This window comes from Macaca nemestrina, chromosome 11 (genome assembly GCF_043159975.1).
Source record: "Macaca nemestrina isolate mMacNem1 chromosome 11, mMacNem.hap1, whole genome shotgun sequence".
NCBI lineage: Eukaryota > Metazoa > Chordata > Mammalia > Primates > Cercopithecidae > Macaca > Macaca nemestrina.
In genome coordinates this window covers 104,746,111-104,772,713 of record NC_092135.1, presented here as the reverse complement: position 1 = coordinate 104,772,713, position 26,603 = coordinate 104,746,111, and the positions used below count along the sequence as shown (strand labels likewise).

At 38.5% G+C, this 26,603-nt stretch overlaps 1 protein-coding gene across 2 annotated transcripts in view; it reads left to right on the top strand.

Annotated features, from left to right (window-relative positions):
- LOC105468017 (dystrotelin) overlaps positions 1–26,603 on the top strand; it is a 76,823-nt gene that overhangs the window by 38,416 nt on the left and 11,804 nt on the right. For both annotated transcript variants that reach the window (XM_011717898.3, XM_071073289.1), the window contains 4 exons: positions 8,904–9,057; positions 18,177–18,247; positions 22,727–22,886; positions 25,348–25,840. In XM_011717898.3, the coding sequence (XP_011716200.2) occupies positions 8,904–9,057; positions 18,177–18,247; positions 22,727–22,886; positions 25,348–25,840 (878 nt within the window). The remainder of the gene's footprint in view (positions 1–8,903; positions 9,058–18,176; positions 18,248–22,726; positions 22,887–25,347; positions 25,841–26,603) is intronic.

Genomic DNA, 26,603 nt, shown 5'->3' with positions numbered 1-26,603 from the left:
AAGGCCCCTCTCTTCAGGGTGGTGCCAGGAAAATGTCCTTGACTTGATGAACTTGGCCTGCCCCTCACCCACCTGAAGGACCTGTTTTGATCCAGGGTTTTTCGACTTGAAGCCAGTGTTTCCTCAGTCTCCCTTTGTGGTTCAAAGTCAATGATGAGTCTGTTGCAAAACATTTCTTCCTTCAAACCCTATCATTGTTTTGTTGGTCCACAATTAACAGGATCTCAAAAATAAGCTATGCGACCAGGCTAAGTGGCTCATGCCGATAATCTCAGTACTTTGGGGGGCAGAAATGGGAGGATTGCTTGACCCCAGGAATTCGAGACCAGCCTGGGCAACATAGGGAGATACGTCTCTACAGAAAAAATTAAAAATTATCTGGGCATGGTGGTGCATGCCTGTGGTTCCTGCTATTCAGGTGACTGAGATGGGAGGATTGCTCGAGCCCGGTAAGTCGAGGCTACAGTAAGCCGCGATTGCACTGCTGAACTCACTCCAGCCTGGGTGAAAATGTCTCAAAAATAATAAATAAATAAATAAATAAGCCATGCTACTTTGCACAGTAATTGCCCTTCCTTCATAGTCGCCCTTCTGGGCAGGCCTGGGCAAGGCAGGCTCAGACTGAAGGCCTCCCAGGCCTTCCATTGTCCTGTAACAGCATTGGGTGATCTGTAATGCTCCCTGCATTACATGCCTTCAATGCTGAGGGTGAACAAACCTGATTTAGGCACTGCTTTATCTGAGGACTTCACCAGTTAAACTGATAAAACTTATCTGAGTCATTTGCAAGTTGCTTCTCAGAAAATACATTTCTGGTTTATAAATCTTCTTTTATGCTCATATGACATTAATAACTATCTGTATTTGATGATGTGTTCAAACTGAGTAGCAGAAAATAAAGAGGCCATACTTTCTAAGAAAAAAACTAAAAACTCAAGAAGAAGAAAAAGAAAATGGGGAAGAAGAGGTGAGTGAAGAGGAAAATACACAAAATACATAAATAGGCAATCACAGAAGAAGAGTTCCAAATGGCCCTTAGACACCCAAAAAGATGCTCAACCTCTCTATTGGTTAGAAAAAATGTAAATAGGCCAGGCTCATGCCTGTGATCCCAGAACTTTGGGAGGCTGAAAGTTCTGCCTCCCAAAGTTAAGGAGGATCACTTGAGGCCAGGAATTTGATACCAGCATGGGCAACATAGGGAGACCCCATCTCTACAGATAATTTTAAAATTAGTTGGGTGTGGTGGTGTGCACCTGCAGCCTCAGCTACTTGGGAGGCTGAGGTAGGAGGATCGCTTGAGTCCAGGGGGCCAATGCTGCAGTGAGCCATGATAGTGCCACTGCACTCCAGCCTGGGTGACAGAGAAAGACCCTATCTGAAACAGAAAAAAGAAAACTGCAACAATGACATATCATCGTTTTACTTATTGAAAAGACAAAGATTAAAATGAATGGCAACATCCTTTGCTGGTGAGGAGGGAAGAACATAGATGCTCTTGAAATCTGGTAGAAGCACAAATGGCTACAGAATTTTCAGAAAATACACTGAAAAATATTTATTCAATAAATTTATTGAACGCTGTTCTAGGCACTTGGGCTACATCAGTGAAGAAAAAGAGAGAAGGATTTCTGCTGTCTTGGAGCTTGCATCCTAGTGAGGACCAAACAAACGAAAATGGTATATAAAAAAAAAAGAAAAAAAAAGAAAAAAAAAAAAGAAAATGGTATATAAGGGAATTATATCATACGTTAAAATATTTAAGTATTAAAGTTTAAAAAAAGGAGAAGCAGATAAGAAAAATAAAGACTTAGAGAGTTGGTAGCAAATTTAAATATGGTGGTTATAGTGGGCCTCAGTGAGAGGTGATATTTGATCAAAGTTTTGAAGGAAGTGAGGGAGTAAGTCATGCAGACATCTGAGAAAAGCACACTGCAAACTGAGGAGACAGCCAGCATCAAGTGGGAGCATGCTTGGTATTAGGTTGGTGCAAAAGTAATTGTGATTTTTGCCATTAACTTTAATGGATCCAAAGAACAGCAAGGGGGCTAGCATGGTTGAGTGGGATGAGGAAGGAGAGTATAAGAGAAGAAATAAGGTAGGGTGCGGTGGCTCATGCCTGTAATCCCAGCACTTCAGGAGGCCAAGGTGGACAAATCACATGGGGCCAGGAATTGGATACCAGCATGGCCAACATGGTAAAACCCCGTCTCTGCTGAAAATACAAAAATTAGCCAGGCATGGTGGCATGTACCAGTAATCCCAGCTACTTGGGAGGCTGAGGCAGGAGAATCACTTGAACCTGGGAGGTGGAGGTTGCGGTGAGCCAAGATAGAGCCACTGCACTCCAGCCTGGGTGACAGAGCAAGACTCCATCTCAAAAAGAAAAAGAAAAAAGAAAAAGAAAAAAGAAGAGGTGAGAAAGTAGGGGCAGATGGAAGGCCAATGTAAGGACCTGGGCTTTTACTCTGGGGAAACATTGGAGGATTGTGAGTAGAGAATCTAACTGAGGTTTCAAAACTCTCAGTCTGGCTGCTGTGTCGAGAATAGACTAAAGAGGGCCAAGAGTTAAAAGCAAGGTTCTATAAACATTTTCCTAAATTTTTTCCAATATTTCTATTACAAATTTTAATTTAAAATTTCAATCTGTTTGGAATTTATTTTAGCAAGGGTCTAGCTTTACTTTTTTTCCTGGGGTGAGGAATTATGTGAACTTTTAGCCAATTATGTGATCTTTTTCCCACTTAATTAAAATGCCAGCTTTCTCATGTATTAGCTTCTCTTGTATACTTGGATTAATAGAACTTATATTCTCATCCTTAGATCTATGTGTCTATTCTTGCATTTGCACTAAATTATATTGTCATGGTCATTCTATAGTAAGTAGAAGAATAAGATTGCCATCAACCAAGATGGGGAGGCCACAGGTGGAGAAGGTTTGTGGGGGAAATCAGGAGTCCAGTTTGGGACACACTAAGATTGAGAAGTCTCTGAGATGTCCCTGGGGAGATATTGACCAAGCAGCTGACTATTCATATCTGGAACTTGGAAAAAAGGGTCTGTACTGGAGATACCAATTTGGGGGTTGTTGGCATGTTAATGGTTTTTAAAGTAATGAGATTATATGAGATCACCAAAGAGAGAACGTAGAAGAGAAAGAGAAGAGGATCAAGGACTGAGCCCTGTGACACTCCCTTTACAAAGCTGCAGAGAAGAAGAAAAACCAGCAAGAGAGACTGAGAAAGAGTAAAGAATGGAGAGGGAAGAAAACCAAGAAAGTGAGGAATCCTGGAAGACAGATGAAGAAAGTGTTCAAGGACGAAGGCATGGTGTTCTAGTGTCAAATGCTGCTGCTAGGTCAAATAAGATTGACTTTTTCCCTTGAAAAGTCAGTGAATCCAGGAGCTGGATTAATTTGAAAAAAATTAACAAAATAGATAGACCACTGGCTAGACTAATAACGAAGAAAAGAAAGAATAATCAAATAGATACAATAAAAAATGAGAAAGGGGATACACTACCGATCCCACAGAAATACTATCTACCATTAGAGAATACTGTAAACACCTCTAGGCAAATAAACTAGAAAATCTAGAAAAAAATGGAAAAATTACTAGACACACATACCCTTCCCAAGACTAAACCAGGAAGAAGTCAAATCCCTAAATAGACCAATAACAAGTTCTTAAATTGAGGCAGTAATTAATAGCTTACCAACCAAAAAAGTCCAGGACTAGACAGATTCACAGCCGAATTCTACCAGAGGTACAAAGAGGAGCTGGTACCATTCCTTCGGAAACTATTCCAAACTATTGAAAAGCAGGGACTCCTCCTTAACTCATTTTATGAGGCCAGCATCATCCTGATACCAAAACCTGGCAGAGACAGGACAAAAAAAAAAAAAGAAAGAAAGAAAAATTCAGGCCAATATCCCTGATGAATATCAATGCAAAAATCCTCAATAAAATACTGGCAAACTGAATCCAGCAGCACATCGAAAAGCTTATCTACCACAATCAAGTTGACTTCATCCCTGGGATGCAAGGATGGTTCAACATACACAAAGCAATAAACATAATCCATCACATAAACAGAACCACTGACAAAAACCACATGATCATCTCAACAGATGCAGAAAAGGCCTTCAATAAAATTGAACATCGCTTCATGTTAAAAAACTCTCAATAAACTAGGTATTGATGGAATGTATCTCAAAATAATAAGAGCTATTTGTGACAAACCCACAGACAATATCATACTGAACGGGCAAAAGCTGGAAGCATTCCCTTTGAAAACTGGCACAAGACAAGGATGCCCCCTCTTACCACTCCTGTTCAACATAGTATTAGAAGTTCTGGCCAGGGCAATCAGGCAAGAGAAAGAAATAAAGGGTATTCAGATAGGAAGAGAGGAAGTCAAATTGTCCCTGATTGCAGATGACATGATTCTGTATTTAGAAAACCCCATCATCTCAGCCCCAAAACTCCTTAAGCTGATAAGCAACCTCAGCAAAGTCTCATGATGCAAAATCAGTGTGCAAAAATCACAAGTATTCCTATACACTAACAATAGACAAGCAGAGAGCCAAATCATGAATGAACTCCTATTCACAATTGCTACAAAGAGAATAAAATACCTAGGAATACAGCTAACAAGAGATGTGAAGGACCTCTTCAAGGAGAACTACAAACCACTGCTCAAGGAAATAAGACAGGACACAAATGGCAAAATATTCCATCCTCATGAATAGGAAGAACCAATATCATGAAAATAGCCATACTGCCCAAAGTAATTTATAGATTCAAAGCTATTTACCTCAAACTACCATTGACATTCTTCACAGAATTAGAAAAAAACTAATTTAAATTTCATATGGAACCAAAAAAGAACCTATATACCCAAGATAGTCCTAAGCAAAAAGAACAAAGTTGGAGGCATCATGTGACCTGACTTCAAACTATATTACAAGACTACAGTAACCAAAACAGCATGGTACTTGTACCAAAACAGACATATAGACCAATGGAACAGCACAGAGACCTTAGAAATAACACCACACATCCACAACCACCTGATCCTCTGCAAACTGCCAAAAATAAGCAATGGGGAAAGGATTCCCTATTTAATAAATGGTGCTGGGAGAACTGGCTAGCCATATGCAGAAAATTGAAACTAGATCCCTTCCTTACACCTTCTACAAAAATTAACCCAAGATGGATTAAGGACTTAAATGTAAAACCTGAGTCATACATTTAAAGACTTAAATGTAAAACCCAGAACCATAAAAAGCCCTAGAAGAAAACCCAGGCAATACCACTCAGGACATAGGTATGGGCAAAGGCTTCATGACAAAAATGCCAAAAGCAATTGTAACAAAAGCCAAAATCGACAAATGGGATCTTATTAAACTAAAGAGCTTCTGCACAGCAAAAGAAATTATCCTCAGAGTGAACAGGCAACCTACAGAATGGGAGAAATTTTTTGCAACCTACCCATCTGACAAAGGTCTAATATCCAGAATCTACAAGAAATTTAAACAAACTTACAAGAAAAAGAAAAGCCTCATCAAAAAGTGGGCAAAGGATATGAACAGATATTTCTCAAAAGAAGACATTTATGCAGCCAACAAACATATGAAAAAAAGCTGAACTTGACTGATCATTAGAGAAATGCAAATCAAAACCACAATGAGATACCATCTCATGCCAATCAGAGTGGCGATGATTAAAAAGTCAAGAAACAATAGATGCTGCTGAGGCTGTGGAGAAACAGAACACTTTTACACTGTTGGTGGGAATGTAAGTTAGTTAAACCATTGTGGAAGACAGTGTGGCAATTCCTCAAGGATCTAGAACCCGAAATACCATTTGACCCAGCAATCCCATTACTGAGTATACACCCAAAGGAATATAAATCATTCTACTATAAAGACACAAGCACACGTATTTTTATTGCAGCACTATTCGCAATAGCAAAGACATGGAACCAACCCAAATGCCCATGAAAGATAGACTGGATAAAGAAAATGTCATACATATACACCATAGAATACTATGAATCTATAAAAAGGAATGAGATCATATCCTTTGCAGGGACATGGATAAAGCAGGAAGCCATCATCCTCAGCAAACTAACACAGGAAGAGAAAACCAAATGCCACATGTTCTCGTTCATAGGTGGGAGTTGAACAATGAGAACACATGGACACGGACAGGAGAACAACACACAGTGGGGCCAGTTGTGGGGGTGGGGAGTGAGGGAAAGGAGAGCATTAGGACGAATAGGTTATGTATACAGGGCTTAAAACCTAGATGACAGGCTGATAGGTGCAGCAAACCACCATGGCACACATATACCTATGTAACAAACCCACACATTCTGCACTTACATCCTGGAACTTAAATTTTTTTTTTCTTTAAAAAAAGAATTGACCTTTGAATTAGCAGTGAGGAGATCATTAATGACCCCCAAAAACAGCATCACAGGACAGTGGTAGTAGAAAAAGTCTGACTGGAGGCAGAGAGAAAGGGGAGCTGAGGAACTCAAGATACCAAATAAGAAAATTCCAGGATTTTTTGCTGTGGTGGGAGCAAAGAGATAATGTAGGTGATAGGGCCACTGAGGTTAAGGTAGCATGTTGTTATGATGGCAAAGTAACAGCATAGCTTTTTTGTATAAATTTACGGAGTACGAGTGTAATTTTATTACATGGCTATATAGTAGAGTGGTAAAGTTAGGGCTTTTAAGGTGTTCATTACCTGAAAAACATACATTATACCCATTAAGTAATTTATCATCATCTATTCCCTTTCCATCCCCTCATTCTTCTGAGTCTCCATTGTCTGTAATTCCACACTCTATGTTCATGTGTGCACATTTAGCTACCACTTATGAGAACGTGTCGTATTTGACTTTCTGTGTGAGTTTTTCAGTTAATGGCCTCCAGTTCCATATATGTTGATGCAAAAGACATGATTTCATTCCTTTTTATCGCTGAACAGTATTCCTTCATGTATATATACCACATTTTTGTTATCCAGTAATCCAGGAAAGTAATAGCATGTTCGAGGGAATTAATTCATAGAGAGAAAAACTGATGAACTGGTACAACAGGGGAGAATTATTGGAGCAATGTCATTCAGCAAAGAGGGGGCAGGATACACATGTAGAAGGATTGACTTTAGAATAGTGTATTTACTAGATAATAAAATATACACAAGATTTGGCCCTTGGAGTACAGGACAATAAGCCAGAAACAACCTAAGTGTCCCTTCGTAGAAAAGTGGTGGAATATGTATGATTACGAACATTCTGCAGAACGTGATGAATCCACTTAAAAGAACAAGTTTTAGCTGCTATCTACTATACTAGAAGGAATTCACCACCATGCATCAGAGAAAAAAGCAAGTAGCAGAATAATGTGTGTGGAATGATTTCCTTGTTTTTTAAGAAAGTTATACCTGATGTAAATGACGAGTTGATGGGTGCTGACGAGTTGATGGGTGCAGCACAGCAACATGGCACAAGTATACATATGTAACAAACCTGCACGTTATGCACATGTACCCTAGAACTTAAAGTATAATAATAAAAAATAATTTTAAAAAAATGCATATTGATGTTTGTAAATATCTGAGTACAGAAAATGGTGTGTATATGATATTGTTTGGCTGTCTCCCCACCCAAATCCCATCTTGAATTGTAGCTCCCATAATCCCCAGGTGTTGTGGGAGGGACCTGGTGGGAGGTAATTGACTCATGGGGACAGGTTTTTCCCATGCTGTTCTCATAAGAGTGAGTAAGTCTCGTAAGATCTGATGGTTTTATAAAGGGCAGTTCCCCTACACAAACTCTTGCCCGCTGCTATGTAAGACGTGCTTTTGCTCCTCTGTTGTCTTCTGCCATGATTATGAGGCCTCCCCAGCCATGTGGAACTGTGAGTCCATCAAACTTCTTTTTCTTTATAAATTACCCCATCTTGGGTATTTCTTCATAGCAGTGTGAAAACTGACTAACAGCAGTGTATGACCGACCATGCTGGCACTCTGATCTCAGACTTTCAGACTCTAGAACTGTGAGAAAATAAATGCCAGTTGCTTACACCACCCAGTCTATTTGTTACAGCATCACGAGCAAATGAAGACAGAGCAGAACAATACCAAGATATTAAAGCGATCTCAGATGGGGTAGGAATAGAGTGTGTCATTCAGAAGGTTTGTTACAAAGAAATTGTGGGTCATCCTATTCTTCTACCCCAAAATGCACACCCCGGTATAATTAAGTATATCACAGAATAGTCATGTCTTTCCCTATGTTCTCATTGTGTCTTGTAGAAAGTATAATGTTACGCTTAAAATGATTGTATATTCATCTGTTCTTTAGATGTGAATTATCTGGGATTAGGAGTTCTCTGCTTTTTTTGTTTTATATCTGCCATAACTTGAGAAGATGTTTAAAAATAATTTTTGAATAAAGGAATGAAACCAAATGGAATTATATAACATAGAATATACCTGACCTTAAACTAGTCTGATGTATTATATGTTCTTTCGATTTGACATGATAAACACATACCTACATTTATAGCCCCTAATGTCTGACCTGAACAAGATGACCCAGGGGATTTTCTGCCGTCACCCCTGAATTCTTTGCATTCTCATGTCTAGATTGTCAAGGAGAAGGGAAAATTGAATTTTTATTTCTATTATTGGCTACTTGACTCTCTGTCAACAAAATTGTCTGGAAAAGAACACAGAAAGAAAAGTTGGCCTACTTTATTGCTATTGTGGGGGTGGGTGAGTAAAACCTTCAATATGTGACTTACATTTTGTAAAAAGGCTTTCCTCAATGTCATGCCTGATAATTAAAAGTTGCTACAACTTTCTTATAAAACTTGGTAATAGGGGCTCCATTCAGTACAAGAGTTCTAAAGGAACAACGGATGTAAGGCCAACTAGACCAATGGAAACAGCAGCCACAGGTGCCTCCAAGCCTACACCTGTACCTGAAAGAATGTCTTGGGGTCAACAAACTGAGGACAGCAACCCATGCTACCAGGTGAGTCCAAAACGGAAAGGAACTGCTGCTAAAGCACAAATAATCTGGACCATTTTGTAGCGAGGTTCAGTGAACCATTCCCTAGTTTAGGGATTCTTTGAAGATGTTCATATGACCAAAGAAATATCTAAAACCTTCTTTCACCGAGTAACTTTTTATCTCAAATCACAAAGTGCTATACATTTATTATAGAAAGTTTCAAAAAGTCAAAAGAGAACAAAGAACAAAATTAAAATGGCAAATAATCCATTATTACCCCACTTGCAATATATTGGTATACTTCCTTTCCTAGAAACATTTTTAAATTAGTTTAGACTATACTGTAAATTCATTATATAGTTCTCTATAGTTAGATTATGAGCATTTTCCATTGTCATTATAATTCTTCATAAAACATCTTAATGGTTATATAATTTTTATTTAAATAAGTATAATATGATTTAACTCCACTGTTGTTGATATTTGGATTATTTCTAATTTTTGCTATAATTTAAAACTTCACTATTAAAATTCTTATACATTGTTCTTTGTACACAGATCTCCAATTATTTCCTTAGGATACATTTCTAAAGTGAATCACAAGAATGAAAAGTGTGAACATTTTTAAGGCTCTTCATGCTTATTGCAAAATTGCCTTTTAGAAAGGAATACCAAGTTAGGGTTCCAGTGAACGTAGCACTTTTCTCACGAGATCCTTGCTAATATTGACTATTACCTTGTTTTAATTTTTGATAATTTTTATCACCAGAATATATTTAATTTGCTTTAATTTGCATTTCTCTGACTCACAGTGAAAAGAAGCTTTTCCCCACATAGTGTACGAGGCAATTGTCTTTTTTCCTCTGTCAGCGCCTGCTGCCATTTTTACTGATGAATCAGCTTGATTTACCAATGTATTTAAACTTTTTATATTTTGACTGGAGAAATCTTTCTTCCTAGTTATTTCCTTTTAGTCTTATTGATAATATGACTTCCTACATATAAACTTTCAATTCTTATAAAAGCATTAGTCTTTTTTTTTTTTTTTTCTCTTGAGATGGAGTCTCGCTCTGTCACCCAGGCTGGAGCACAGGGGCACTATCTCGGCTCACTGCAACCTCTGCTTCCCGGGTTCAAGTGATTATCCTGCCTCAGCCTCCCGAGTAGCTGGGATTCCAGGCACTCACAACCACACCCAGCTAATTTTTGTATTTTTAGTAGAGACAGGGTTTCACCGTGTTGGCCAGGCTGGTCTTGAACTCTTGACCTTACATGATTCACCCGCCTCAGCGTCCCAAAGTGCCGGGATTACAGGTGTGAGCCACCATGCTCAGCCTAAAAACATTATCAGTCTCTTTCTTTTTCTTTGTAATTTCTTACACAGTTTTGTGCTGGCAAAAATTTATCCATTAAGAAATCAAAGGACTCTAGCTGTATTTTATTTTAACGTGATTTGATTATCTTGACACATAGCTTTTAAATCTATCTGGTTTTTATGCCGATGCATAATAAAAGGTAAGATAAGAGAGTCTCCTATTCCTTTTTACTTGAATAAATCCTTTCCTTTTTAATTTCTGTGATGGTTCCTGTAGTATATACCAAAATGTTTATCATTTTTGAATGTGTTTTAATGCTATCTATTCAGCTCAATTGCTTTTCACTTTATTTTTACATAAAAACAGCATTATTTGAATTATTCTAGCTTTCTGATAGCCATTAACATAAAGCAAGTTTTCCCTTTTTATTTCATTTTGTTAACCAATTTACTGAGATACAATTGACATGCAAAAAGCTGTACATGCTCGGGTGCAGTGACTCACACCTGTAATCCCAGCACTTTGGGAGGCTGAAGCGGGCAGATCACTTGAGCTCAGGAGTTCAAGACTGGTTTGGCCAATGTGGTGAAACCCCATATTTACTAAAAATACAAAAGGTTAGCCAGGCGTGGTGGCACACTCCTGTAATCCCAGCTACTCGGGAGGTTGAGGCAGGAGAATCGCTTGAACCTGGGAGGCAGAGGCTGCAGTGAGCCTAGATCACACCATTGCACTCCAGCCTGGGTGACAGAGCAAGTCCCTGTCTTAATAAGTAAATACATAAATACCATTTAATCAGTTTTTCTTTTTTTTTAAGAAAAAGAAAGCTGTCCATATTTAATGTATACTACTTGATGAGTTTGGGGATAAATATGCACCTGTGAAACCACCACCATCAAGGTCATAAACAACTCACCTCCTAAAGTTTCCTCCCTTTATCATTATTATAATTAATTTGTACGTGTGGTAAGAACACTACGAGAGCTAATCTCTGAACAAATTTTAAGTATACAATATACAATGTTGTTATAGGCACTGCTGTTTAGTGGACCTCCAGAACTTATCTTGCATAACTGAAGCTTTATACCCATTAACCATTTTCTCCCTTTTTATTTTTATATTTTTACATATTAGCTATTATAACACAATTATTCCTTTTTAAAATTTTTAAGTTCTGGGATACATGTGCTGAACGTGCAGATATACATGTGCCATGGTGCTTTGCTGCACCTATCAACCCGTCATCTAGGTTTTAAGCCCCGCATGCATTAACTATTCGTCCTAATGCTCTCCCTCCCCTTGCCCCCAACCCCCGGAAAGGCCCCAGTGTGTGTTGTTCCCCTCCCTGTGTCCATGTGTTCTCATTGTTCAACTCCCACTTATGAGTGAGAACATGCAGTGTTTGGTTTTCTGTTCCTGTGTTAGTTTGCTGAGGATGATGGTTTCCAGCTTCATCCATGCCCCTGCAAAGGAGATGAACTCATTCTTTTTTATGACTGCATAATATTACATAGTGTATATATGCCACATTTTCTTTATCCAGTCTGTCAGTGATGGGCATTTGGGTTGGTTCCAAGTCTTTGCTATTGTGAATAGTGCTGCATCAAACATACGTGTGCATGTGTCTTTATATTAGAATGATTTATAATCCTTTGGGTTTATACCCAGTAATGGGATTGCTGGGTCAAATGATATTTCTGGTTCTTGATCCTTGAGGAATTGCCACATTGCCTTTCACAATGGTTGAACTAATTTACACTCCCACCAAGTGTAAAAGCGTTCCTATTTCTCCACAACCTTACCAGCTTCTGTTGTTTCCAGACTTTTCACCAATCATCTTTCTAACTGGCTTGAGATGGTATCTCATTGTGGTTTTGATTTGCATTTCTCTAATGACCAGTGATGATGAGCTATTTTTCATATATTTTTTTTTTTTGCCATATAAATGTCTTCTTTTGAAAAGTGTCTGTTCATATCCTTTGCCCACTTTTTGATGGGGTTGTATAACACAATTATTCTTCTAAAAGAATCTTGAAATCATTTGTAAGGTGCCCCAAATTAATCCTATTAGTATTTTGATTAGCTTTGCATTAAACCTGTATGTTGATAAGGAAACATCTTTTATCTTTGTGATATTTACCTACAGAATCACCTAATCCCCTTGGAAATTTAATTGTTAGTCTAAAGAGGGACAGCTCTTTAGACACTAGGAAAAAACCTTGTAGAGTAAAAAATTCAATCTCCATAGTTGACCAAAAAGCAGCCATCAATTAAGAAAGCATTCAAGCTCGACATCAAACACCTAAAAAAATCCCAGACATATTTTATCAAGTGTTTTTCTGTCTCTCAGTAAAAGGTTATATATAGCTGATTTCCTGTCATATTGTGATAATATTGTGAGTAGGGGCTTTTCCCACTGTATTTTTTTCTTAATTATTGATGATGATATTTTGGAAAGCTATGATTCTGCAAAGAGAAATTTTTGTGAATGAACTCTTTTAGAAACTCAAATATTGGTTTATTTTGAACATCATGCTTCCAGGTAGACAATCACACAATTTGAAAATATATATATTTAAATATATTTAAGTATCAACATATAAAATATAATTATATATATATATTTAAAAATATATATGTCTTTTCCCCTCCAACATTAAAACCTCTCGTTTCTATTTCAGGTCTTTATTCCTGAAAAAGTCCACATCTTTCAGAGCAATGATAGATAATTCAAGAGATAATGGGGCAATTAGATAATTCAAGAGATAATGGGTCAACTATTTGTAATGAGAGTAGATTTAGTGGGAGCATTTCTCTAGTGCTTCTCCATTAGATATTACAGTTTTAGTTGTTGGCTTGAGATGGTTTTTAACGTGGAGGAAGTGTTTTTTCTTGTCCTCATTTTTAAAACTTTTTTGGGGGAAATGTTTTGATCTACTTATTTAAAATCTGTTTTCAGCACCAACTGAAATTTTCAAACATTTTTTTCTTATTGGAAGTATTGTATTAACAGAGTACATGATAGTAAACATTTCTGGCATTGCTGCAACTAAAATCTATACTTGTTTGTAGATTATTCTTTAAATGTCCTTTAAATTTTGTTTTCTATTTAGAATTGCAACATTTATGAATCAGAATATCTCCCCACTCCATCTTATCTGCATCAGTTTTGAGCATTTTTTATGGCTACATTAAACAACTGAGTCATATTTCATCTTTTATTGTGTTTGAAATAATTTATCTAACATAGGAACTGTTTATTTCTTTTTTTTTTTTTTTTTTTTTTTGAGACGGAGTCTTGCTCTGTCTCCCAGGCTGGAGTGCAGTGGCCGGATCTCAGCTCACTGCAAGCTCCGCCTCCCGGGTCCACGCCATTCTCCTGCCTCAGCCTCCCGAGTAGCTGGGACTACAGGCGCCCGCCACCTCACCCGGCTAGTTTTTTTTGTATTTTTTAGTAGAGACGGGGTTTCACCGTGTTAGCCAGGATGGTCTCGATCTCCTGACCTCATGATCCACCCGTCTCGGCCTCCCAAAGTGCCGGGATTACAGGCTTGAGCCACCGCGCCCGGCCAGGAACTGTTTATTTCTTTAACAATTGCTAATATTCAAGAGTAAAGCCCTGGGCACTGGAGGCTTTATAATAGTTTCATAAATTTTTTATTTGTTCAAAACTAATAGTCTCTTCATGCTTTCTTCAGTCAACTTTGATAATTTAATTTTCTTGAAGGAATTATCTACTTTATCAAGATTTTCAAAATAATTAGTTAAGAAAAATATTTTAAGTGTATCATTTTATTTTTCAAATCTTCAAATATCTATTTTAATTCAACTCAAATATGCTCAACTTTTACTCCCAGAAATCAAGTCACTTTTTTCCCTAAGGATCATTTTTGTTTCTAAATATCCGCTAAGAAAATCTATAATATCCTCAAAATACACAACTACTGGTCAGCCTTTGGTCTATTTAATATGCCCAATTGCATAATTTTTCTTGAAGAGTAGAGTAGACCAGATAATTTGGATGTTTGTAAGGATAAAAGTCTATTGTAAGTTGTCTATCCATGTAAGAACTATAAATTAACTGCAACAGTAGTGTGCTGGTGTACACAATTATAATATAAATTATATTGCTCCTTTGTGGCATGTATTAGAAGACTCAATAGTGATGTCCTTAAGAAGACACAAAACCTATTCTTATTTACATATGGCTGAGCAACATGAATTTTCTTTAATCTGTTGTCCCAAAAGAATAGGCAATTCTAATCACAACAATATGTGCCACCTCTGATATGCAACCAATGAACTCTGTTGTTTACCATGTTAGTGGACAAAGTTCAGCTTTGAGGGGACCATTTGTAAGACAGGTTCCTTTCAACCCTGACATATTTGAACTACACCAGTGTCCATAGATATGAAGTCTCTGCCCAAGACTTCTGATTGTAACTTACAGATAAGGCTTCCTTCTGCCCATGGGGCCTTAGCTTGCCAACTCAGTATCATAAGATCTTAGGTTATTTAAAAAAAAATCAGAGAACTGGCCAGGCGTGGTGGCTCACGCCTGTAAGCCCAGCACTTTGGGAGGCCAAGGCGGGCAGATCACAAGGTCAGGAGTTCGAGACCAGCCTGGCCAACATGGTGAAACCCCGTCTCTATTAAAAATACAAAAATTAGCTGGGTATGGTGGTGTGCGCCTATAGTCCCAGCTACTCGGGAGGCTGAGGCAGGAGAATCACTTGAACCCGGGAGGCAGAGGTTGCAGTGAGCCAAGACCGTGCCACTGCACTCCAGCCTGGTGACAGAGCGAGACTCCGTCTCAAAAATAAAAAATAGAGGAACCAATGCATGCATGTGTAAGTAAAATGTTCAGAAATTTTAAAAGGGAAGAGATAAGAAAGAAATATTCTCACTTATAAGTGGGAGCTTGGGAGCTAAATGATGAGAACACATGGTCACAGAGAGGGGAACGACACACACTGAGGCCTACTGGAGGGTGGAGGGTGGGAGGAGGGAGAGGATCAGGAAAAATAACTGGTGGATACTAAGCTTAATACCTGGGTGATGAAATAATCTGTACAACAACCCCCATGACACACATTTACCTATGCAACAAACCTGCACATCCTGCACATGTACCCCTGAACTCAAAATGCAAGTTTTTTTAAAAAAGAAAAATAAGATGAGGGAGAGAACTTAAAATATCCCAGTGAAGTTTTTTCGTCAAAGGGATTAGAAATGCTATCTTTTTTTAAGGGTACATTCTGCAAATACTTTAGCATGTTTTCAGTCAGCTGTTTATTTGCCCTCACATGTGTAACTCCACTTGTAAACTTTCCTGCAATCATCATCAGTACAGTCTGAGCTCAAGAAAGGTCTTCAGAATACGGTCATCTGTAATAGTCATCAGAGAAAAACTAGAGTTTCCATACTCAAGTGTGGTGGAGAGTAAGTCTTGTGACCGTCCAGTGACAAGTGGCCTCTGCAGCCACCTGTGTGTGATGTTTGCTTGGGCCTGTCTGCATGTTACTCATCAGCTCATGTAGACTGGGACACCTGGAGACACCCCTCATGGGACACCTGCCAAGACACAGCCATCATGCTAGAGTGCATGACAGAGAGCTGGACCGACATATGAGGACAAATAAGGAGCTGCTGTATTTCCTGCTTCAAACAAAAGAGGAAGGAAAACCATTTTCACAATGCAGGCTTTTCCTCACTGTAACATCCATTTGTTCAGAGGGAAGCGATTTTGCTCCTTTATTTCACTTTTCTTTTACTTCTCTCTCACCTTCATTTTTAAAGTTGCTACATCCTATCTTAGGTATATAACATATTTTTATTTAAAAATGCACTTCATAGAAATAAGACATGAATCTGTTTAATGTATAAGATGTTAAAATATTATAGATACATCTAAGGTCCCTTTCAACCATAATTCTCAATCCAGGTCCTGTCCCTAATTCCCCAGAGATAATCTGTTTGAAGTATAACTTTGCAGATCTTTTTCTATTCATTTTCAAGTGTGTTTGTGTGTATGTGTGTGTGCACACACACCTGCCCAAAGGGGCAAATGGATAGTGTCTATTAAACTTAAAACCCAAGAATCTTGCACATGTGCACAAGGAGGCACATACAGCTATGTTTACTGCAGCATGGCTTTTCAGTTTGAAAATTTTGAAATATTGGAAACAGCTTATGCTTTCATTGAGAATAACTAAATAAACCATAGTATCTATTCCATGGATATACCACCATTTGCACTAACCTGAAATGCTTCTCAATTGCAGAAAATATGTACCACATAATATTGGTGCAAGAAATTCTTTTAAAGATTTTCTTCATATTAATAATACACATTAAATCACTGAATTATTTTATTTGAGAATTTTAAGGTATTTCATTGTTCTCCCTAAGTGTTAGAACACATAAATAAGTTTATAGCATATGTATACACCTTTCCTACTCTATCTCCACCATATATAGAGAATGATTAGAGGTTAAAAAATGGCTTATGAGAGTATAGTCATTTTACAAAGCCATGATATTCTGCAATTGTTATTTAAATTGTAATTATTTTAAATGTAATATAAAGTTCACTGATTCAAAGACTATGCTATGCATGTGGAAACTGTTTAAGTATTTGTTTTTTTTTTTTCCGAGACAGAGTCTTGCTCTGTTGCCCAGGCTGGAGTGCAGTGGCACGGTCTCGGCTCACTGCAAGCTCCACCTCCCGGGTTCACGCCATTCTCCTGCCTCAGCCTCCCAAATAGCTGGGACTACAGGCGCGCGGCATCACGCCCGGCTAATTTTTTGTATTTTTAGTAGAGACGGGGTTTCACTGTGTTAGCCCGGATGGTTTCGATCTCCTGACCTCGTGATCCGCCCGCCTCGGCCTCCCAAAGTGCTGGGATTAAGGCGTGAGCCACCGCGCCCGGCCTGTTTAAGTATTTGAATGAAGAGGCAATGACACATTTCACTCAAAGGGACTGCAAAGGGCACACACCAACCAAAGAATGTGACTTTAAGTCTGTATATAGCTCCGTTTCTTCTTCCTGCTACTGCCCTTTTGCTCTTTCAGGCTGTGCCTGTGGAACAATGTTCCTAAAATGGCCAGCCCCTCTTCAGATCATTTGCAGGGATGGGAGAAGGCTGCAGATTGTAGCCACAGCTGTTTATAAATGGAGTGTAATGAAATCCAATCTTTCATCCAGACATGTGGGAGCCAAGGGCTGGAACATGGTGCCCCAGGAGCCTGGGCCAGACTGGGTCAGGTCAGTACTTGCCCTGGGGTTGCAGGGCGCAGAGTGTGATGTAAGAGACAAGGTTTGGTGGGGAAATCCTAAGCGACAGCCAAGTTGACCATTATTCATTCAAAACACTTGGTGGATTTGAAAAGAAATGATGACTGTAGCGCACACGCAGATAGCAAGCAAAGGAAAGACAAGACAGTGAGAGTTAAAGGTAGGTGACAGAAGTAAGAGACTTCGAAAGCTAAGGGAGAGAAAGTGACCCAACTGCTTCTTGTAGATGCCTTTGGGGAAGAAGACATTCAGGGTAGCAACTTAACTTGAACAAAGGACTAATGTGATGTTATTTCTAAAACATAAAACTGTTTTAATTTCTTTTGTGAAATTAGATATGCAGCTGTACTTTGAGAGTATAAACATCGGCATCATCATACATGAATGTAAACCCAAACAGCAGCCACTTTTTGAAATAGATTGAATTTCTTTGAAAAAAATCATTATCATGTTCTTATACTGGATTTTTAGGAATGTGGGTTAAATTCAAACCAAAAACTTATTTTCTTATTTCTTCCTTCTCTAGACCATGGTCAGCACTAGGAATGAACTGCCGAGGACTCATGAATCTATTAATGCTCTCCACAGGGAAAGAAGGTAGGAGCCACATGAATATGTGCAAATACCGATCGCAGAGAGAAATCCACAGCATTTCCTTTGCTTTTATAGAAAAATTTTCTACAAAAATTTTACCTTTGTTTTTTTTAATTTGAGAGAAACTTTTAAGTCAAGAAATCCTGTGATTCCAATATGAAAGTAAAAGGGAGCTTTGACTCTATTTGAGCAGTTAAGCATAATAAAAATCACCAGGCTAAGTTCTGACTTTTGACTGCCTGATTTTATTCCTTAGAATTTGGTTAAGCACTTTTAGTGAAGTATTGATTCTTGTGTGTATCTTGTGTTATGTATGTGTTTTACCTACTTCTAAAGAAATTAGTTCTTGTTATCCAACAGCATCTAACATTCTACTAGGGTTATTAGGCTGAATGGAAACTGTTTATCATCTTCTGATTGTGTCTTAAGGAACTAATCATTTCTTGAGCTCTTAGCTCCTGCTGTTATTCCTTTAGAAGATAGAATTCCTGGTTCCCCAGTAAGAAGCTTCCCCTGAGGGAAAAACTTTGTTTTCAGGCACAATACTTAATATCCAGTAGACGTCCAACAAACTAGCAATTCTATGTATGTATGTATGATGAAATATACTTCCTAATCTAAATGTACAGAATATATAAAACATTTTCTAAATTCTGTGATAACTCATGAAAAGGAGTTCAATAAACACTTTTAAAGTATCAAAATAATTTAAATCTTAAAAGTAGTTTAATATTTTTCATGGAATAAGAAAAAGAAATTAGAAAACATTTTTAAAGTAGTAAAGCAATGGAAAGGCTATATTAAAATTGAAAATGTAGAAATAAAGGCAAATTTTAAAGTTTAGTTTGTTTAACTTAGTTCTTCAAATGATTATTTAAAATGAATTATTTTAAACTAAATATTCCCTTTGATATAATCCATGTCTACTATCTACACCATTTGTATCCTACCAAAGTATTTATCACTACAAAGTATACCAAAGTGTAAGGCTGATTATTGAATGAAATATGACACGAAGCTCTTTGTTCCTGCCTATACCATCATTTTTATCAATAATTTGGATGAAACTGTAGAGAGCCCAATTCTCAAATGCGTATGTGACATGATACCAAAACCCCTAGGTAATAAACTGAATTACAGTCTTGGATCACTGAGATTTAATAGACTGGAACAGTGAGGCAGTCAATAAAGACCAAATTTTACGGGATTAAAGGAAAATCCCACAATTGCAGGCCCATATGCACAAGTAGTGTGAAAAAGACCTGTGATATATATGATAGTTAACTGCAAGTTCAGTGATAGCCAATTATGTCACTGATTATTTTAAAAGCAACAGTCTCAGACACATGAACAGAAAGAGTACTATTAAATTACTAGTTTTCTATTATTAATCTACACTGTGCTAGGTAAATTTACTAGACCGATCTTACACTGCTATGAAGAAATACCTGAGACTGGGTAATTTATAAAGCAAAGAGGTTTAATTGACTCACAGTTCCGCATTGCTGGAGAGGCCTCAGGAAACTTACAATCATGGTGGAAGGCAAAGGGGAAGCAAGCACCTTCTTTACAGGGTGGCAGAACAGAGTGAGTGCAAGCGGGGGAAATGCCAGATGCTTATAAAACCATGAGATCTCGTGAGACTCACTCACTATCATGAGAACAGCATGGGGGAGACTGCTCCCATGATTTAATTACCTCCACCTGGTCCTGCCCTTGACACGTGGGGATTATGGGGATTACAATTCAAGATGAAATTTGGGTGGGGACACAGCCAAACCACATCAGTAATGGACAAAGTAAGTAACATTTCACTGCTTTGGGCATGATTAGCTTGCCCAGGGAGTATTTGTGTTCCATTTGAACAGTTAATACATGGGAGATTCAAGCTGCTTAGCCCCCACCAGAAAGCAGAAATACACATAAAAAGTATAGAAAGGCAGATTTCAAATTGTTTGAAAGGAATTATTTCTTAGATAACCTGAACTGTTTGTTATGAGTAGATAATTGCCTGGAAAGTCCTGGGCTCCCAGTTGCTGAAGATATTGGCACCATGTGAATTGTATTTACTAGAAACAACCCGTAAGCATCTCTTCTTTAAAAAGATGCAGAAGGAGAAAAGCACTGGATTTCTGGCAGAGTCCCACCTTCTTCCATCTGGATTGTGGAAGGATAGGGATGCGTGTCTTCTAGTTGTCCAGGCCTGGTGGATGGGCCAGAGAGGAGGAAGCGGACACGGGTGGTGGACATCAGGAAAAGAGAGAGCCTGACATCATTAGTGGTCATAATAAGCACAACACTTTGGGTCCAGAGAACACCATCTAGACAGGCTGTCTGAGAATGTTTCTTTGTTGCTGGCTGTGTAAAACCCCTGGGCTGACTCCTTTCTGAGAAACCCACATAAAGATATACCTGAAACTCCAATTATGAGCAAGGATTTTAGAGTCAGACTCCTGTTTCACCTGAGTATGACTGTCTGGAAGTTAGAGGGCTATCTTTCAGAGATGCCTGCTTTGCATGGGAGCCCAAACTAAATTTTAAGACCTCCCCAAGCTCTATGCAATTAGGAATTTTGCAGGTTCTAACACTGAGACATGTTGCATTTCATACCAGACAGCCAATTTCCACAAATTCCACAAATATGCTAACAGCAGTGATCAAATAAAACTACTTTATTTAGACAATTTTAGTTGTAAACCTACTATATGACAGGAACTATTTTAGGCCTGGTGCAGAAGACATGGCAACACACACACACACACACACACACACACACACACACATATGCAAAGTTGCCAGAATAAAAAGACAATAAGCAATTAAATAGGGAGTAGAGTAGGTAATATATAAGTAAAATAATAAGTGATAAATAATTTAAAAGCCTGTAGTATGTCACAGTGTATGGCTGCCTAGAAGTTTGAAGGCTGGACTCTTCAGGCTTTGTAGTAATTAGACATGGCAGAATGCCACAGAGACAAATAAAGAAGGGAAGAGTTTGGCCATGCTGGAGGAGAGGTTGGGGTTGTCGTTTGTGTATTCAAATAGGGCAGTCAGAGAATGCCTCACTGAAAAGGCGCCTTGTGAGCAAAGACTTGAAGAAGGTGGGGGAGGGAACTGAGCAATGACCTGGAGAAGAAAGAGCGTCCAGGCAGAGGGAGTGGAAGAGCAGACTCTAAGTGGGGAACAGGCCTGGGGTGTTCAAAAAGGAGCCAGGAGCTCCATATGGCCACAGGGGAGTGAATAAGCCGGAAAGCAAGAGATGAGTTCAGAGAGGGAAGGGGGCGTCTGTGCCATCTTTGTGGGGCTTGTCCACCTCTGTAAGGACTTCTGTTTACTCTAAATGAAGAGGGAGCCCCTGGTGGGTTCTGAGCAGAAGAGCAACATAGCCTGCCTTTTGTTTTAAAGAATTGCCCTGATTACCCTGACGACTTGGTTCATATTTTTTTAGAGACAGCATCTCACTCTATCAGCCAGGCTGGAGAGCAGTGGTGTAATTATAGCTCACTGTAACCTCTAACTCCTGGGCTCAAGTGATCCCCCTGCCTCAGCTTTCCAAGTAGCTGTGACTACAGGTGCCACCACACTCAGCTAATTTGTGTGTGTGTGTGTGTGTGTGTGTGTGTGTAGATGAGGTCTTGCTATGCTATGTTGCCCAGGCTGGTCTCAATTTCCTGGCCTCAAGGGATACCCCAACTTGGCCTCCTAAAGCACTAAGATAACACACACACACACACACACACACACACACACACGAGTGAGCACACCCAGCTTCTTAGTTCGTTCTTAAACCAATGAACAACTAGACAAAAAGAGAAGCCAAAGCAGACCTATAATCCATGAATTGCAATATTCTTCCTCCCCTGTGTTCCTGGTGAAGTGTTGGGTGTTTAGCCATGACAGGTGTACTATCATTCTGAATGGAGTCTTTCTAGATAAAAGGATAATGTATAAAGTCAATATTCCTATTTAAGTAGCCAGTAGAGGCAAGCTGTCAAAGGAATCTATAATATGCCTGGTGAGTTTTCTGAAATACTTCTAAAGCCAGTGGAATGCTTAGTGGAATCATATCCATAATACACACAAAGGCAGCTGCACATGGTGAACAAACAGTGTCAACAATATTGATCAATGTGAGATAACAGTTGAGGCACAGGGTTTCCCAATAGCCGGGCATGGTGGCAGGTGCCTGTAATCCCAGCTACTCAGGAGGCTGAGGCAGAAGAATCACTTGAACCCAAGAGGCAGAGGTTGCAGTGAACCAAGATCGCGCCACTGCATTCTCCAGCCTGGGTGACAGAGTGAGGCTCTACCTCAAGAAACAAACCAACCAACCAACAAACAAACAAAAAACACACATAGTTGAGACACAGGGTTTTCCAACATCTTTTCCCACAAAAAGGACTGGAATACATCTTACCAGGGCTCTAATTAGTGTGCTGGCCTCTTGCCCTTCCAAACCACTCAAATCTGTTCTCTTTTCAGGCTCCTTAAAAAACAGTTAAACCAATGCAAAGACAAGTTGCAAGCTATATACACCTCCCAGGAAGAAAGAAGTTGCCGATTTGAAACAAAGATTTACAAACTCAAAACCAACCAGGATAGTCTATGGAGCAAGCTCCAGCAGATAAGACGGGACCTACAGGTATAAAATGTGAGAGATACTGGCCATCTGGACCGCCTGAAGTCTAACCTTGAGTCCTTCAGCCAAAGGAGGAGCTTCCCACCTTACTTTGATCAGCCTCTTCTCCCTGTACCCTGACCTCCCACTTCCTCATCCAGGCTATATCCTATCCCTCCATGAAGGTAGTGCCATTGAAAGACAACAGGATCTGTAATATTTATAAACAATAGACTTTGGGGCAAAGTGATTCTTTATAGCATAGGTTTTTTAACCTTTTGATCTCAGGATCCCTGTACATTCTTAGAAATATTTGAGAATCTGGAGAGGATTTTGGTTCTGTGGTTATATCTGTTTGTATTGATATCGATTGTTATAGACATAACCACAGAAACAAAATGAAAATGAATTAATGAAAATTAAATTAATAATAAAATACATAATAAAATTACTGAAAATCAAAACTGAGTTGTTAAATAAATTAAATAGGTAATAAAATTAATGCAAATTAAAACTGAGAAGTTAAAATGTATTCACTAACGAAAACATAAAAATGATAAACCCATTAAATATACAGATAACATTTTTAAACAATATGTTTTTCTAAAAACCTTAGAAGAGTGGCACTGCTTTATATTTTCCACAAATCTCTTTAAATATCTGGCTTAATAAAAGACAGCTGAAATTTTGTAACCACTTCAGCAATCAATCTGCTGCAATGTGTTTCAGTTGAAGTATCTGAAGAAATCAGGCCTCACCCAGATTTGCAGTTGAAAAAGAGAGAACTATATTAATAGCCTTTCAGATACCGAGGCATACTTCTCTTTAATACTACACCAAGACATGATTTATGACAGCTTTTTAAAGGAGACTTTAATCTAAAACTATATTTATGTCACATTGTTTCATTAAAATCCAGTGTTCTTACACGGTCTTTGAGTGGGTCTCCTAGCATGCATGATTGTGTAACATTATACACTGATCATTTGGAAAATATTGGTTCACTGAGCTATGCTGAATGTCCTAATTCTCATCCATTTTATTATACAGGATCTAAACAATTCACGTTCATTAATGTCACTACCAATCTCACTAAAAAATTGCGCAAGAATTGGAAAGCTATAAAGCTCATAGTGGTAGGATGCAAGTTTTCCAAAATTCTAATTTTTGTTTGAAAGCCTGTTTATTATGTATGTAAATATACATTTTAGACAGGGTCTTGCTCTGTCATCCAGGCTGGAGTGCAGTGGCAGGATCATAGCTCACTGCAGCCTCGAACTCCTGGGGCTCAAGCAATCCTTCCGCCTCAACCTTGTGGCTAGCCAGGATCTCAGGCTCATGCCAGCACACCCAGCTAATTTTTATTTATTTATTTTTGTAGACAGGGGGTCTCACTATGTTGTCCAGACTGGTCTTGAACTCCCGGCCTCAAGCAATCCTCACACCTCCACCTCCCAAAGTGCTGGGATTACAGACGTGAGCCACTGTGCCCGGCCTTAATTGTTATAACTGACAGCAAATACTGTTAATTGTTTTCCTTGCAGAGACATTCTCGCTTTGTTCATTTTTGAGAAACTGTTTGACAAATACCCAAGTCTGAATAACCATAGTCTGTCAGTCTTTCTTTGACACAAGAGGCAATCCTTTTGTATTTCAGTACACAGCAGAAGTGTCTTATGCACACTTCCCACTTCGTCACACACAATGTTTAAAAGGCATGTGTTAGTATTTTTAAAACTAAGAATTTTTCTATTCCATCAAAGGCGTTCTTAAGCAGAACTGGCTTTTTTTTTTTTTTTTTTTTTTCCCACCGCTAGTGTATGAGGGTGAAGAATATCTTGATTATTAGCACTGTTTGGTGATGCTGCCTTGATTCACACTAAAGCACCAACAGCTTTACTTACTGATTTTGCATCATCAGTGCACATGTCAATACAATAAACAAATAACATCTAAGTATCCTTATGAACATAATTTTGACATCACAAACCCTAGAAGGGTCTTGGGGATCTCCTAGGGTCTGTGGGCCACACATTGAGAACTGTGCTTCAAGTGGAGCACGTCCCTGAATTTTCTCCCTGTGGCTTACTCTGAAGCCCCTCACAACACACCTACCAGAAAGACTATTATAAAATGCTTTATTGTAATAATTTTTATCTGTCAATTCAACATACGCTTATGTTTTCAGAAATTCCTTATGGTATTTTTAGAACCTGGGCTTTTTAGAACCCAGGATTTTCCTAAACTTCTTGTAATTATTCCCTCTGTTATTTTAGAACCTGAGCTGTTCCAACTCTTGTAGAGAGTTTTACGTTGACATAGAATTAGCAGAATAAATTAAAATTAATAGTAATGATAATATATTTACAAAGGAGAAAGAAAAGTCTTGCATTAGAATGTTCTGTTGGAATGTTGAAATGTAACGCATTTATGAAAAAGTAAGATAAACGTTAATTTCTTCATAAATAAAGTTTCGTTTCCCCAGGTAAGGTTGCAGCCACCCCGTCCTTCATCTTCTTCCTTTCAAAGTGTGGGGACCAAGGTTGGCCATTCTTCAACTGAAAAGGTTCCAAAGGGAGGGGATTATTTGCAGATCAAGAATGCCACTGAAGATGCTTCAAGATGGGAACCTCTTCCTAACCCTGATGAGGTTGACAGAAGTCACAGAAGTCACACAAATGCAGAGCATGTTCTACGAAATTCAGAATCACCAGAGACCACTTTGCATAGCACCAGGGCACAAAGCCAAACGCAAAAGATGCTAAGGAAAGTCATTAGCGCCCTACCCAGTTGTCAGGAGGGACTGAAGCAGGACACCCCCAAAATGATTCCTGCTGAAAGGAGCAGTCCTGCTCTGGCAACCATGGAAAAGAAAGCGGCAGGTAACATCAAGGAGAGAAAGGATGAGCTGGAGGAAGAGGAACTGCAAGAACTATTGTCAAAACTTATGGATGCCTTCAATCTAGAAATGCCATCAGGTAAGGTTTACACAATCCATAGACATCGTGATGGCCAAGGATTCAAGCTGCCTCTTTAAAAACTTGATTTTATAACAGCCCAACAGCTCCAGTTCATCTAGTATGTAGCAGCGCTCTGAATCTATTGGTTATCAGTAGCATCTCTGAACTTGATTTTTAGGATTACCTAATTCATGGGGCTGTTGTGAGTATTAAAAGTGATAAACCATATAAGACTTTAGTGTAAAACCTGGCATATAGTGAGCATTCAGTAAATGCTTATTATTTTGTTATTATAAAATATTGTTATTATTATCAGTATCCCTAAATCATATATACCTGGGAAGCCAATGTCACCATTTAAAAATAGGGATAATATTGTAACTCTCTTTCTAGAAGAGAATTGATTATGATTTCTATATTATAAGTAGTATCATCATTATTATCTTCTTCATAAGCTATGATTCATTGCTAAATTTTGAAGGCTTTAAAAAAGATCCTTCTTTACTATAATTATTGCTTCTGTTTTGGAATGCCGTTGTCTTATTTCTCATTAGGGTATTTTGTTATCTTTACATATATAGAGAGAGATCCTTCTCAGTTTACAACGGGATTACATCTTGATAAACCCAATGTAAGTTGAAAATATTGTTAGGTAGAAAATGCATACAGTATACCTAACCTACCAAACATTCTAGCTTAATCTAGCCTACCTTAAATGTGCTCAGAACACGTACATTCGCCTACACTTGGACAAAATCATTAAACACAAAGCCTACTTTAT